The 15,011-nt window shown below is 36.1% G+C and overlaps 2 protein-coding genes across 5 annotated transcripts in view; one reads left to right on the top strand and one right to left on the bottom strand.

Annotated features, from left to right (window-relative positions):
- Nucleotides 1-15,011, top strand: part of LOC139768485 (WD repeat-containing protein 47) — a 68,970-nt gene that overhangs the window by 4,951 nt on the left and 49,008 nt on the right. Inside the window, exon 1 of one of the 3 annotated variants that reach the window (XM_071698705.1) lies at nucleotides 9,286-9,443. The exons of 1 other annotated variant lie outside the window; for it this stretch is intronic. In XM_071698705.1, coding sequence (XP_071554806.1) covers nucleotides 9,406-9,443 — 38 coding nt within the window. In that variant the 5' untranslated portion in view covers nucleotides 9,286-9,405. Of the gene's footprint in view, nucleotides 1-9,285; nucleotides 9,444-15,011 lie in introns of those variants that run through there. One more of the 3 variants, XM_071698714.1, reaches the window with a different exon arrangement.
- On the bottom strand, nucleotides 4,954-8,110 carry LOC139767907 (uncharacterized). 2 transcript variants are annotated; one of them, XM_071697638.1, is made up of 7 exons: nucleotides 7,756-8,110; nucleotides 7,028-7,399; nucleotides 6,524-6,692; nucleotides 6,228-6,347; nucleotides 5,949-6,065; nucleotides 5,667-5,789; nucleotides 4,954-5,387 (listed from the first exon to the last, which is right to left on the bottom strand). In XM_071697638.1, exons 3-7 carry the CDS (start codon nucleotides 6,690-6,692, stop codon nucleotides 5,194-5,196), a joined length of 723 nt encoding a protein of 240 aa, XP_071553739.1. In that variant the 5' UTR covers nucleotides 7,028-7,399; nucleotides 7,756-8,110; the 3' UTR covers nucleotides 4,954-5,193. The 2 variants fall into 2 exon arrangements, with proteins under 2 accessions (XP_071553739.1, XP_071553729.1); XM_071697628.1 differs by lacking the exons at nucleotides 7,028-7,399; nucleotides 7,756-8,110 and having other exon boundaries at nucleotides 6,524-6,839.

Below are 15,011 nucleotides of genomic sequence, written 5' to 3' on the forward strand. Positions count from 1 at the left end.
TCGGTGCTTCGGACCTTCTTCCTCTCCTCCTTGACATTGCGGACGGCGCACCGGCTGGTTCTCCCCGCGATCTCGCGTGCACTTGCAGTCCGCCGCTCGCCGAAACCGTAACCGTCGATGACGACGCTCTTCCTTGTGGGACCGCGACTCGGTATCTCAAAAAATGGAGCAGGAATTTTTATTTTTATTTACCTTGCGATCCGGGTTGCGATCATACATCTCTCGGACGGTATTTTAAAAGTCAATTCGGAATAAAAGTGAAACATGTATGTCACTTGGAACTTCATCGAAATTAATTTAATTAGTGCAGCGAGTAGTTTTTAATGAGATCGCGAGTTACCTTGAATTATTACCTTGTACTAGGTCGTTTATACACAAAACGCGGTGAGTCGTGTGATCTGAATTTAGAAAACAATTATTCGCGCGCCGGCCAGCCGATCGACGTGACTTGCTTGCCGTGTCAGTCGTCGTATTATGTGCCTCTTCGATCCTGCTTCGCCGATTGTTAGTGGCGTGTGCCGGCAACGCGCGTTTCTCACCGGTATCTCGGTATTCATCTTCCGAGAAATCGACCAGGCTTATCTCAGATCGCAACTGATCTAGGGTCGTCGACTCGATGAGTATTGATAAATTCCAGAGGAATCGGGCCTCAAGGTGATTCACGATCGTGATCGGATTTGCATAATCGACGCATTACCGCGTATCGCATTTTAATCAGATTTATGAAGGACCTCCTCGATGTTTTTTTAAATATAGAACAGCAAGCGCGACTCTCGAAGCGGAGTTATAAGAATTATTTTACGAGAGAAAAACTGGTGTCGTCAAATGTCAATTTGTGCGAATGTGCAGTGAATCAAATCGTTAGTGCGGTGATTGTACGCGTCAAAACGTTTAAGATTTTCTCATCTGTCGAGATATGGGATACGAGCCCTACCATGGTCGTCGTAATGTCATCGGCGATCGCTGTAATTGAGGATTTCTCAAAGGATACCCTAGGAAGGTATAATGAAGCGCTATAGCCGTGCTATTATGCTGATCTCATTCTCAACAATTACGGTTCGGTAATTAACCACGGTATTTATGATGTAAAGTTAGCACGTAAAGGAGCACGCGCTCCTACGTGTCTATCGTGTAAAATTACCACGCGCTTATCGCGATATTACATCGTATATTGAGGAAGCACTTTGAAAGTAATCGTTTCAATAATCGTGGGACGATTGACCTCTCAAGACATTGCGTTATGTGAATTCGGTCAGAACGGGCAACGGTAATAAATTTGGAGCCGTTACGCATTCAAGTCCCCGCGATACGCATTGATTCAACGCAAATTGCTCCAAATGACTTGGCGTCGAGTCCCGTATGATTCCCGTGATAATGCGCGATCTCATTTTTTTTCAAGTGGTCTCGTATCGTTTTTTTTTTCCTTGCGTCGAACAATATCATCGCTCAAGTACGAGCGATCAGTTCCGATTCATCGCGCGATCTCTTTTCCATGTCGTAAGAAACAGTCGTAGGAAGAAGGAATATCTCCGCGAGGGGGGGAAAAAAGATTCGTGCGACGTCAGAAAAGTCGTTTTTTGGGTCGGTGAAATTCTACCAGATCGTTTCTCCTCGCGGAGAAATAAACGCCCCATGACGACGCGTCGTTCATGCCGGAACGCACATGCGGTGGATCGAAAGTATGTTTAGTTCCGATCGTGACGATGCATCACGTAGACGATGCCGGACATCGTCACGAACTTGGCCTCGATCAGCGAATTTTTCCTGATACTCGGTGGAAGACGTACCGATAATTATGGGAGTTCGGGAGAAACCGATGGCAAGATAATAATACAACAAGATAACTAAAACAAATGTACGAAAATAGAATCATTTTATTTTATTCAACAATAAATATTTAAAAAAATTGATTTTTTCCCTCGAATTTGATATAAATCGGCATTTAATAATCACGAAATAGAAAAAGTCTTGTTCTACTCCAAATTGTAATGTTGAAAAATATAGATGTATTAGTAGCTTGATATCGTGTGTGGAAAGCTTTAGTAAGAATTTTGTAAAATTGCACAGAAAATACTCTCGTATAGACACAAATAGACATAGTAAAGAAAGACATTTGTTATCATCTTACATAAATCGTCATTTAAGCATAAAATTGATCAGCATAAATATGACTTATGTTGATCAATTTTTCTGTGGCATTAGTTAATACTGGAGAAATGAGGAAACCGCCGGATTACTCAACTAGTTGATTCGCTTTGACCTCTATAATAAATTCAGGAAGATCCGCAGCGATGAATCACTGATAAACAGGTCTACTCCGAGATTACATGGCACTTGCGATGTCGCTCCGGCAATATTTGTGCTGATTGTAGATTCGTATCGTGTCATCATCATGAACGTTATAAATTACGTCAGGAATAATATCTGAATCATCTTTTGAGGAAAAAGTCACATTTAATTCTACGCGAGTGTCAATGGGATAATTCTTAATGTGACTTGCTTCTTTGACTTTAGACAGATCGTAATGATCTTATGGTAACAAAGTTACACGAGTTGCGACATTGATAAATGAGTTTTTAAACGACTGCAAGAACTTCGGTAAATGTCATCGTGAGTCGATGGTTCGTGCTAAAATAGCACGTATCTCATCGAATACCTTGAACTTGACACTTCGCCTAAATCTTACACGATTGCCATAGAAAGCGATCTTGTACGATCTTTCTCCCGATTAAAATAAATCAGCACTTAACACGCGAATTAAATATTCGATATTCTTAATTAGAATCAAAACGCGATTTAATTTAATTTCAACTTTCTAAATTTTTGCTATTTTTATGGAAAACAGGATTATTTTAGATCAAATATTTTTGATATTAATACATTATAATTTCTCTAAAGATCTTAACATATAGGTACACACACATAATCATTTATAATATTATAATTATATGATATATTTTCTTTTCAAAAATAAAAAATACGCAAATTTCTACCATATTTTACAAACTCCATTAAATAGAATATTGATTTTATTCGTGAAAAATTAGTGAATGTAAAGCGCAAGAATTATTCATGTATTTCTCCTCGTTTCTTACGTCAGAATTCAAGACGGCTAAGACATTATTAAGAAACCTTAGCACTTTGTGCTTTTGCAATGCAATGAGAAGGATAACGTGACAAACCGAAAATTGGTATTTTAACCGATAGTCACACCAAATTACGTGGAGTTAATCGCATTCTTCACGGTCGCTGCTCCGTCCTAGGACCGTCAGCAGTACAATTTCGCACACAAGCATACAAAATGCACAAACTCAATTTATTACGCGTATACGTGAGCACGCGTTTAATGTCGAGACGACGAGGAAGATGAGAAAAGAATCGTCTGACTCGAAGTGGGCGCACGCTTAATTAAGGCGCGACCACACGTGGGGAATCGCCGTGCCGCGTGGACCCCTCCAGGCCAGCAACCGGGGGAAAGGGGGATTAGTGCATGCTCAATTAAGGGAAGCACGTAGCCCGGAACGGACATTGCTCCAGAACACGTCGCGCTGCACCGACTTCGTCAAGTCCATTCTTACATTCTTCGCTTTGATATTCGTCAAAGGCAAAAGCTGCATTTAGGAACATTTAATTTGACACTTAACTTAATGTCGATGATTTAATTTCTATACATAAATAGACGTCATTGTAAAAATATTGTAATTTAATATAGCGGAAAAATGAAAAGAACGTACCCCCCCCCCCCCAAATCGACCCCAAGCTATCGATTAAGCCTATTTAGAACTTGATCCGTTCACTCGTTATCGAGATCTCAACATCTCGAGTACTCACAAATCGTCGCGTCGCGTAAAAGAGTCACGGTCGGTCTCGCTCCGCGTGTACTTGGCGCGAGACACTACCTTGTCTCTTGATTTATTTTTAATGTCAATCCTTAATTGAGAAAGTAGTGTTATCCAGGAAACAATGCGTAAGCATATTTATTCATATACTGTTGAAGATTATTTATATTCTTATGAGTTTAGAGAGAAACCTAACTTTGTCAGAACTTTTTATAATGGTATATGTAATTAAAACAGCAAATATAGAAAATAATAAAATTATAGATAAAATTATACACGGCAAATTATATAAAAATGTCATAGAATATACAGGAGAATGTTCATTTTTAATATAAGATAGATTTTCTAATACATGCATATATATTTTTAGTAACTTCTATGCACGTGCGCTTTGGCAAAAGCATGCATGTTAATCTTCCATTATTTCTCCTGAGATTTGAATCTCATCCTGAAACGGTACATGCTAATACAGTAAATTCAATTTCCGTATGAATAACTGTTTTAAACACGTATTTAGAAGTTTAAAGGATTAAAAGATTAAAAGATTATAGTAGGTACACTGTTGGAAAATTTGTGTTAAATATAACATAAATCATATGTCCCAAACGGTCCACTCAAATTTTTGTGTTAATTTAACATAATATGGATGTGTTAAATGGTAACACCGATACGTTAAAATATTTCAACAAAAAGGAAATGTAATTCTGATCGTAATTTGAGGCTAATTATGTGTACAATTAACATAACTTTTATGTTGAAGTTAAGATTGTACGATAAAATCAACACTCTTTTTCTGTAAATTTTTATTCCCATTTCTGTTATAGAGTAAAATTAACACTCTTTTTCTGTAAATTTTAACACATTTAATAAATACGTTCAAATTGTGTTACTTTAACATATTTTTAAAATTATTTTTATAATTTTACATTTTAAATTTGTAAAGTTTAATTAACATAGTAGGCATATGTTAAATCTACACATGTATGTGTTGATTATTTTACACAAAAATTTTAACAAGGATCTTTTTTAACTAAACTACAAAAATTTTCCAACAGTGTAAAATTATTAAGATTACTATATTATGTATAGAGTAAGTCTTTTATTTAGAGTTTTATGATATGATAAGGTTTATGGCATGTTAAAAATGTAACGAAAAGAACATGATCTTATTAAAATATTTACGTTTACGGAATTAGTACATACACATAGATTTATAATATTGAAATAAAACATTTTATTTTTTATTTAGAAAATCGTATATAAAAGTTCGTCTACCAAGCGGACAAAGGAGGAAGAATATATACTTATAAAAATTAACGTCTTATTGTTATGTTTGTTGGTTCAATAAAAATTGTTAAAGGACCGTAAAAGGAATAGGATGTGGGGGGACCCTCATGGGGGGTGTGCTGCAGGGTGTACCCCACACATGAACTGCTACAGAACGAAATGCTTCCCGTAGGGTCCAATGTCCTGATGAAACAGCTTTCAGAGAATTCAGGATTAGCTCAAAGTAAAATATAAATTTGCAATTCTCGGCCTGACACTTATCTGTAATTAAACACGATAAATATAAGCGTTTGTGTTATAATTACTCCAAGAAAAGCTGTTTGTCAATAATACAGTGACGTACATATTTGTCGCATAAGACAAATTGCTAGGTGTTACATATAGGTGTTTCGAAATAAATATTACATTAAAAAATATTAAATTAAATAAAATTTGAACTTTCAATAAAATGATAGTAATATAAATAAAATATTGCGAATGTTAAGTTAATGAAACATATATTATTTCATCAGATCAAGTAATAAGATAATGAGCATTCACCAAGGGTTGAAGAGGTTGAAGGGGTTGAACCATATGGAAACATAGTTTTTAGATAATCCAGGTATAGCTGCATGTATGATATAATGAAAATATTCTCGGCCTGACATTTCTCCAGACGCTTATCTGTAATTAAACAGTTTACATTGAATTCGCATTAATATCGATACGTTAATTTACGTCCGCCTTTCATTGGAACTCTTATAAGCTGTTACACGACTTTCAAGATAAGCGGTGCATTATTTGAAGATGTCGAATTTTATTTTTGTTCTTCCGAATATTTACCATTAGTATCGGCAGGCTCGTGTTCTGGAAGTGTTATGTTTGTTAATGAAAAAGTTGAACTCAGACGAATGGATAATAATAAGTTATTCACGGTCTGACAGTCCTCCAAACGCTTATCTGTAATTAAACAGTTTACATTGAATTCGCATTAATATCGATGCGTTAATTTACGTTCGCGTTTCATTGGAACTCGTATAAGCTGTTACACGACTTTCAAGATAAACAGTGCATTATTATTTGAAGATGTCGAATTTTATTTTTGTTCTTTCGAATATTTACCATTAGTATCGGTAGGCTCGTGTTCTGGAAATGTTATTAATGAATCAGCTGAACCCAGGTTCAACTCCTGAAAGGATACGAAGAAGTTATTCACGGTCTGACAGTTCTCCAAACGCTTATCTGTACACTCTTAAGCATAGTTTACATTGAATTCGCATTAACATCGATACGTTAATTTACGTTCGCGTTTCATTGGAACTCGTATAAGCTGAAGTTACACGACTTTTAAGATAAACGGTGCATTAGGTTATTATTTGAAGATGTCAAATTTTAATCTTGTTCTATGAAATATTTACCAGTAGTATCAGTAGGCTCATGTTCTGGAAGTAACGAGTCGATGGTTGTAGGATGCTTGGCGTCAGTTAAGGGCAACTTCGCGGCCACATCATTGTCATGTGCAACTACCTCAGATTTACTCGATTTAGTGCTTGCAGGATCCGATCTTTTCCTTCGGTTGTGTACCATCTGGAGAAATATCATTCTTATGAAATATTTAGTGACTTACATGATCAATTCGGGTACAAAAACACGACACATATTAGCGTTTGTGTTATATTATTAACTCCAAGAAAAGCTGTTTGTCAATAATACAGTACATATTTGTCGCATAAGACAAATTGCTAGGTGTTACATATAGGTGTTTTGAATTAAATATTACATTTAAAAATATCAAATGAAATAAAATTTAAACTTTCAATAAAATGATAGTAATATAAATAAAATATCGCGAATGATAAGTTAATGAAACATTATATTTATACCATTTTCTCAGATCAAGTAATAGGATAATGAGCATTTACCAAAGATTGAGGATGGTCGACATACACCGAGGGCCGTACATATCCATGACCTCCTATTTTTGCGAAATGCACATGGCGTGGCCTCGGTAAATAATGGTGGTACGATGGACGATGTGGATAGCTTAACACATGTGAACGAGCATCGGGGTTCGATTCATAGGGATACACCGTCTGAACTCCCGAAAGATATCGCGTCGATTCCTGGCTCGGTAATTGTTCCGCGCGATATTGTTCAGTCGGAGATCGTATTCAGTGCTGCGATACAGACTGATCTTGCAAATAGCGTGGATTGCTATCGTATTGATGTTCATAGCTTGGTTGAACGAGGACGTCGGCAAGTGCGATACTTGCTAACGAGATTGTCACTAAGAACTGAAAAAGAATGATTAAGAAAACTTTATGCAGATTGTTCTTGAACAGATATTCGATATGGCAGAAATTTGTTCCCTAAATTATTTATTTATTTAATAATTTAAAATTATTTGTGAGAGAGATTACATATTTGTGCATTTACTATGGAATATTATTAGTATAAAAATCGAATTAGAGGAAAAGTAAAATGCAGAAAAGAAATAAACGTTTTATTACGTATTGATTTTTACAAAATTTCTGTCTAGCGCTGATGACATATGGCTTTATTATTAAAAAGTTCTAATTCCAGAAGTTAAAAACTCATAAAAATATTAAATAAATGTAAAAATAAATGTAAAACAGAAAATTTTACTCACTATTCCTCGATACAGAAACATCGTCGTGTTGCTCTTACAGTTTCACTTGATGAGACTAACGCGATTCCTCAGTGTGACTTAAATAACCCACTTAAATGACCCAAAAAGAATCGCTGACGTTAGCTTGAATTTTGCGTATTTCATGATTACATCAGTTTGCACATTGTGAAATTGTGACATTGTCATTGGAGAAAAAGTACAGACGTCATTAAAATTTTAAAAAAGCATGTCATGTATATATGTATTTTAAAAATATGGTTGATGCAAATTGCTACATTTGATGCTAATTGACGAAAAGAATGTTTGTGCTTATATCGTAAATGGCACGCGTTTTACCTAAACCAGTTTGCAAGAGATTTTCTGATATATATATTTTTTGATTAACGTCTATGCGCGTGCGCTTTGACGAAAACCTGCATGTTAATCTGTCATTATTTCTTCCGAGATTTGAAACGGTACATGCTAATACAGTAAATTAATTTCTGTATAAATAGCCTCTTTCGAAACATCTTACGCAACGAACGCGCTATTCAATTAGCTTTACATCGCGAGTAGCAATATTAATTTGTTGATAATTACTATCGCATAAGCAGCTCGTAGTGTGCAATTTTCTTTTTTTTTCGTAAGGCGTCCGACACGCTCGCAGGATTTTGTGAGATTCGCCGTTATTCGCTTTATCCACCATTTCTCGACGCGATTATGCAAAAAGCGCTTATGGGTGAATACTGGCCTTCGGCAATAAGATATTTGCGGCCGTGGAGATATGTTTCTTCGACACGGAAGTCGACCTGGCCGCAGGTAATCCGGAGAAGGTGCTTGCGTAGGTGTAGGTCGTGTAAGAGAGGTCACAGGGAGAGACTTATACTTCCACGGTCGGTTTTATGAAGATGTCAGAGCCGCAAGACTTATCTCGAAGTCACTTGTTAAAATTCTTCGCGTTAATGCAACGCTCGATATTCGCGAACCCGTCACCGCAACTGGTTCGTCTTCAGGTGTAATTGTATTTAATTAGAATCCCAATTAAGATGGTCACTTCGGAGAAGCAACTCGTGTATCATTTTCTTCAATCTTCAAGTCAATTTAATTACAACGTGGACGGGTAATCGAACAAATAAACCGAAGTATATATTTAAATGTTGAAAAGAAGATTCTCAACGTTGGATGATTAAATTGTGCACCGAGGGATAAGTGGATAGTGGTTTCCCATTAATGTCTTGACCTTACACGCGATTTATTTCTCGTTTAACGGATACTGTTTAACCGCATTCGGATGTTCCAGTGACGTCATTGGGTTCCTTTTGCGCCTCGTGACGCGACCGTACGGGGTTCGCTCCTAGAGACTGTCGCGGAGATCGATTTTCTCGCGGACTATCTTATGCACGTGCGACGCGATCTCGATGCGCATCGCGCTCATTCTCGTGACTATAATCGCAAAGGGTATTACTTCCGGCCGATACGTCGGCGCCGTCGCGACGGACGGCGCCCCGACGTCCGGCGACGACGAGTCAGTGCGTCGCGCGACGTCACTCGTACGTGCATCCTCGATCACGTGCTCCGTCGATTTTATTCGTGCATCTCGCTCCAAATGTTCGCGTCGTGCGTGTAATGTGTACATTACTCAGGAATTTTTGAGCCCTCTTTCTCGCGTGAATGTTCGCCACGACGTATAAACGCGCGGTCCAGAAGACGTAAATATGTTAATTACTTGTGATAATTTATGCATGATTCCTGTTTCCTCGTTCCCTTTGGTACCCGTCCGATACTCGTTTACTCCAAAAATAAAAACTCTTCCCGAATCAAGTGATTTACTTAGTGATACGATCTTTCAGCCTGAGTTGACTTACTGAGATAGGTATATTAACCTCCTTGTATGTATCTTGATTTCGCTCATTTATAACACACGGATTTTCGATAGCTCGATTTCCACGTTGCACCAGTAGCAAAAAATCTTAATGCTGCGGCTCTACTTTTCCTTCGTAATGCAGTCCGAGAACGATCAGGTAATAGCTGCAATCGTCCGATTATCAACGTTTGTAAATTTATTTTTACCTGTTTTCTTTTATGTAATATGAGCTTTTCTTTCTAACAACTAAAGACGGTTTCATGTATATATGTATAATGGCAAACATCGCCTGTCGTCGAAATATCATTGGTATTTCGTTTCTCGCACATGGTAGTAAATGCACTGATGAGTCATCGTTAGATATAGCGAAGATTTGGTATATTTTATGTGAGGAAGTACTATTAACAATGTTTTTACTCTGATTACAGCTAACCTTTCTACGCGACATTTATTACAATTGCTTGCGATTTACCAAGAATGTGTAATTATTATTTAAAGAAACATTGTGATTTATTATAAAATTAAATACATACATATGCTATATATATATAACCGAAATATAGATTTTTTTTATTTAGCGAGACATCTTGATGTTGGCAGCTTAATTTAGCGAGGTTTAGCGTCGACAGGTTCCACTTAATGTTGTGAGATTTAATTTAGCGACGAATTTAGCGTTGACAGATTTAATTTAGCGTTTCATGCACTGCAGTGTTTGCGTTAAATTTAGAACCTTGTAACGATGTGATGTTAAGTTCGTGTGTCAGTACGTTGAGTCGTTGAACCTGCGCTAGCGTGATAAGAACGAGTGGTGGAAGGCTTTTCCGCTCTTTCACCAACCAGAAGCAATATTTCCAAGAGGGAATCTTCTTCGTGGTGCAAAGAAACCATTAACTATCCTGTAATGGAGGTATTCAGCGGGTCAGCTTTGACCCCGTAAGCCGAGACCGGTACCGGTATTCGACGCTTGATTTACCCACAGAGATAGGTCACGCGACAGTGTTCTCTGTTTTTTTCCTGCAGGCAATATAAATTCTCTAGCGTATTCGCGCCCAGCTTCCACCAAAATCGTGAGTTTCGAATTTTTCTCAGATAAGCGGTTTGCATTACTATAATAGCACACAGATCATATTTTCCTCCCTCTCTCTCTCTCTCTCTCTCATTTTGAAAATAAAAGGATTTTCCGAAGCATTTAAAATACATCCAGTTTATCAAAGCAATCTGAGGTTGTTCTGCTATATAGTGCGCAAAAACTGAGAAATAAAAGATTAATTAGGTTATTTTGTCGCGCGTGAAAATAATCCTTAGATTAAGAGCTTGATTGCCATATCATAGATATGTAAATTTTTATTTTTAATTTAAATTTAATTTTTTTCATGATTTATGCCATCGTCTAATATTGAAAGCTGTAGTTTGAAACTTTGAAACTTCTTAATCAAGAAGTTACTTAAGCAACCGTGAGTTATAAACTCGTTAGTTTCTTCAAGGTTCCGATATCAATGATATTTTAGTGTTAATATGAAACTCATGACAGAATTAAAGTAATAGCTTAACATTACTTATAAATGTTGATTTATTAGAATTAGAATGAGAAATTATAGACTTCTCTCATATCCGTACTTCCTGTGATTGCGAAGGTTTCATTGTTCATTTAACCGGAAAAATCGATATGTGTGGGAAAACAAAGTGATCCGCGAGAGCGATACTTGCCTCTCATTTGCATACTCGATTAATTCTGTCCTGCAGAAGGATGCGGCGCCGTTATATTGGATTGCCTCAAAGGTCGTATAAATTAACAAACGATCCTTGTCGCCTGCGCATATATAATATCGCGAAGAAAACGGAATATGTGAACGTCGGCAAGTTGGAATTACGAACGCGGGAAACGCGGAGCAAAAGTTGCTTCAAAGAGTCAAGGAGATGTCAAAGTTGAAGTCGGAGGGGGACGACAAAATGCTCGGGCTCGTCGAACTTACGAGCGTTCCCTTTGAAATTTACTCGGCGACGGCGTTTTTTACGTTTGAAGTTTTTTCACTTTCGTGAATCGGAGTTTGAAATTATACGTTTGAGATTATACGTTCTCTATAATGAAACCGGCTTCCGGCCAAGAGACCTCGACACGCTTCGATTATCGAAGAGTAAAGAACGGACGTATTAAAAAAACCAAAGATTCCTGCAGAATACAAACGACTAATAAGTACATTGAAGATATTATCTCAGTCTTGAAGATCTGAAATACCAAAAGCACATAAAACTTCAACAAACTTTTAAACGCTTAATAAATATTTTATTTTATACATTTGGAAGATAAAAAATAAAATAGAGCGAAATAGAATATATATAACATAATTTTATATATTTCTGTGTAATCTATCTACGATTTTGAATATTTAAATCCTTTATTTCAAGGATTTTTTATCTTATTCTTTCTAATTCTATTTTATAGAACGATCTTAATTTTTTTTAAAATTCTATATTGTTTATAACTCAAGAATTTTCCAATCTTGAAAAATAATTTGCTAAATATGTATCTACATTAATTGGCAGTATGTGAAGTGATAATGTGCTATGTATATATTTTGACAGACAATTAAGGTTCCTCGTTGACTTAATTAATGCTTAATTATAGTGAAGTTAACTCACCTGTTACGAGCGTAACGGTCGATTTCTGTAGTCCCTGTTACGGCAAACGTTGTGGAACGTCTGGCCAACAATTTGTAGCTTCCGTTTGATAAATGTGTTTTTCCCTAAATTTCGGATAAATTAGTTGCGTGTAACAACAATATTAGACTGCTGCACAAGATGATACAAATAAAACGGCCACAATTACATCTTAAATTTGTAACTAAAATTCTTACCACGTTATTGACAACCAACTTGAAAGAGGACGCAGCGAAACTTAAAGATCTCTGTTTAGAATTGAACGTACAAAATATCGAATTTATTTCGCGATAGCATTCACGCATCAGCGTTGATGATTACATTGCTGTAAACAAGGTGCGTGCCTTTTACATTTCGTTTCATAACTTCCAGCGCACTTTAAACTCCTAAGTGTTCCGTTACCACGCGTTCAGGTTCAGGTTACCTCAACGCGTACGATGAGTTTACAACCTGCTACTACAACAGCCGTCAGCTACGCATTATGTATCCATTTGAAGAGATCAACGATGCATCTCGATCAATGGATCTTGCAATTACTATATACCAATTGATTCCGCAAAACATTAGCCGAGGGTTATGATTTAATGTTCGTTCGATATCTGTTCATTTCTGTAGTTTGCTGAGATTTGCATTTAATTCTATTCGGACAAATATAACAAATATAATTCTCTGACCAATTTTTATCGCGTTTTGAACCTTGATGCGATGTTTGCCCCGTCAATAAAAATAACGAAAGATAAACATTCGCGCATGCCATAGGAAATAGCTTTCCGCGGAATCGAGGAAATTGCATTTCATCAGAGAGAGATGCACCCGGGGGCGAGTCAGAAATCTCGATCAGTGTTTGCTCTCCTTTTCCGGTATTCGCATATTTTACAGACGTACGGGCGGCGCCTCGATTCCCGCGTTCGGCTCAATTAACTCTCCCGGCAAATTGTCTGAAATTGCATTTTCGTCTCATCGTTGTGTGCGCTTACTGGTTACAGTCAAAGTTGGGATTGTTAGTGAAAGTGCTTCGGTGTGTTTATATTCCATGAAAAAACTTTATGATTTTGGATATGCAATTCGGATATTATCGGTTTTTATTTAATCGTGAAATTATCTTCTTATTAATTAACTTATTTAAAGGATATACAGAATGTTTTAGATTTAAACTTATTATACATTTATTATTATTTACTTTATATTATGCCATTATATTATATATTTACTTATTTCAATGATTTAAACACATATTCAAAAGATTAATTAAAAGATTAAAAGATTATAGTAAACTTATTAAGATTACCATATTATATACGAGTATAGTTGTATATAAATTCGGATAATTCTAAATAGTAATTAGGGTCTTTTTTATGACGTACATATTTGTCGCATAAGACAAATTGCTAGGTGTTACATATAGGTGTTTCGAATTAAATATTACATTTAAAAATATCAAATTAAGTAAAATTTGAACTTTCAATAAAATGATAGTAATATAAATAAAATATCGCGAATGTTAAGTTAATGAAACATATGTCATTTTATCAAATCAAGTAATAGGATAATGAACATTTACCAAGGGTTGAGGAGAGCTGGCATACAGTTCGGGCCTCCGATTCCAATTATCTATGTTATTTTTATTTTCTTCTGTACTTGATAATTTTTTTAGCAGCGAATCTATTATTTGAAACAATTGAGGGTAGTGTATAAGTATACACTACAATTAAATGTATTTGAGATTGATCGACTGGCTCACTTGAACGATTCGATTGACTTGATTCGATTTATAGGGATACACCATCTGAACTCCCGGAAGATATCGCGTCGATTCCTGGTTCGGTAATTGTTCCGCGCGATATTGTTCAGTCGGAGATCGTATCCAGTGCTGCGATACAGACTGATGTTGCCGGGTCGAACGAGGACACCGACAAGTGAAGTTCATAGGCAAGTATCGAACTTGCCGCTGTCCTCGTACAACCCGGTTATGAACATCAATATACGATAGCAATCCACGCTATTTATCTCCAGTGATGATTGGAAAAGTGCTCTCGGGATCATTACTTGTCAAAAGTACATAATTAGGGACATAGATTAGATCCCCCCTGTTTGGAGCATTGGTTGAAGTTGTCGTTTTTCTTCTTGAGCTGGATAAAGAAATTCTCCATTCCCCCGCCATTGCCTCAATATCGATCGCAAATCGAGGCCAATGCAGGGGGAATAAGGAACTACTTTTATTGGTAAGCTTTCGGTGTCATTTCAGAGTAAAAAGGAATTTGTAATGTCTTGTCCTGGCTTGGCTCTGCCGTGCTGATCTTGTTCATATTTGTGATTTCCTGTAACATACATAATGCGTTTTATTAAAATTTGTAAAAAAATGTTTCGTTCTTTTTCTCTTTTTCTAAAAATACTATATAAGATATTTTGTATCATAGACCGTACGAATATTTATATATATTTTACATTGCAAAAAAGAATATTTTTTAAACTTTATGAAACACATTCATAATGTTCGAAAAATGTTCCATTTTTAATATTAAAGTTGTGCACATAGTGCATTTCATTAATCAGATTTAAATTGAGAAATTTAATTAAATTTTAATTGAAAAATATTTGAGCAAGAAATTCATATCGTTTCGGTCGTAATAATCAATTAAATTTCAATAAATCGGACAAAAATAAACATTTTTAAGCACATAAAATGAATTATATAAAAGCTAGAATCTTTACCTGCAAAGATTTCTGCAGGTAGTACTGAAGTGCTGCAGTATCT

The sequence above is a fragment of the Temnothorax nylanderi genome, unplaced genomic scaffold (genome assembly GCF_030848795.1).
Source record: "Temnothorax nylanderi isolate EJ_2023f unplaced genomic scaffold, tnyl_v1.0 TNYL_tig0002_pilon, whole genome shotgun sequence".
Classification (NCBI taxonomy): domain Eukaryota; kingdom Metazoa; phylum Arthropoda; class Insecta; order Hymenoptera; family Formicidae; genus Temnothorax; species Temnothorax nylanderi.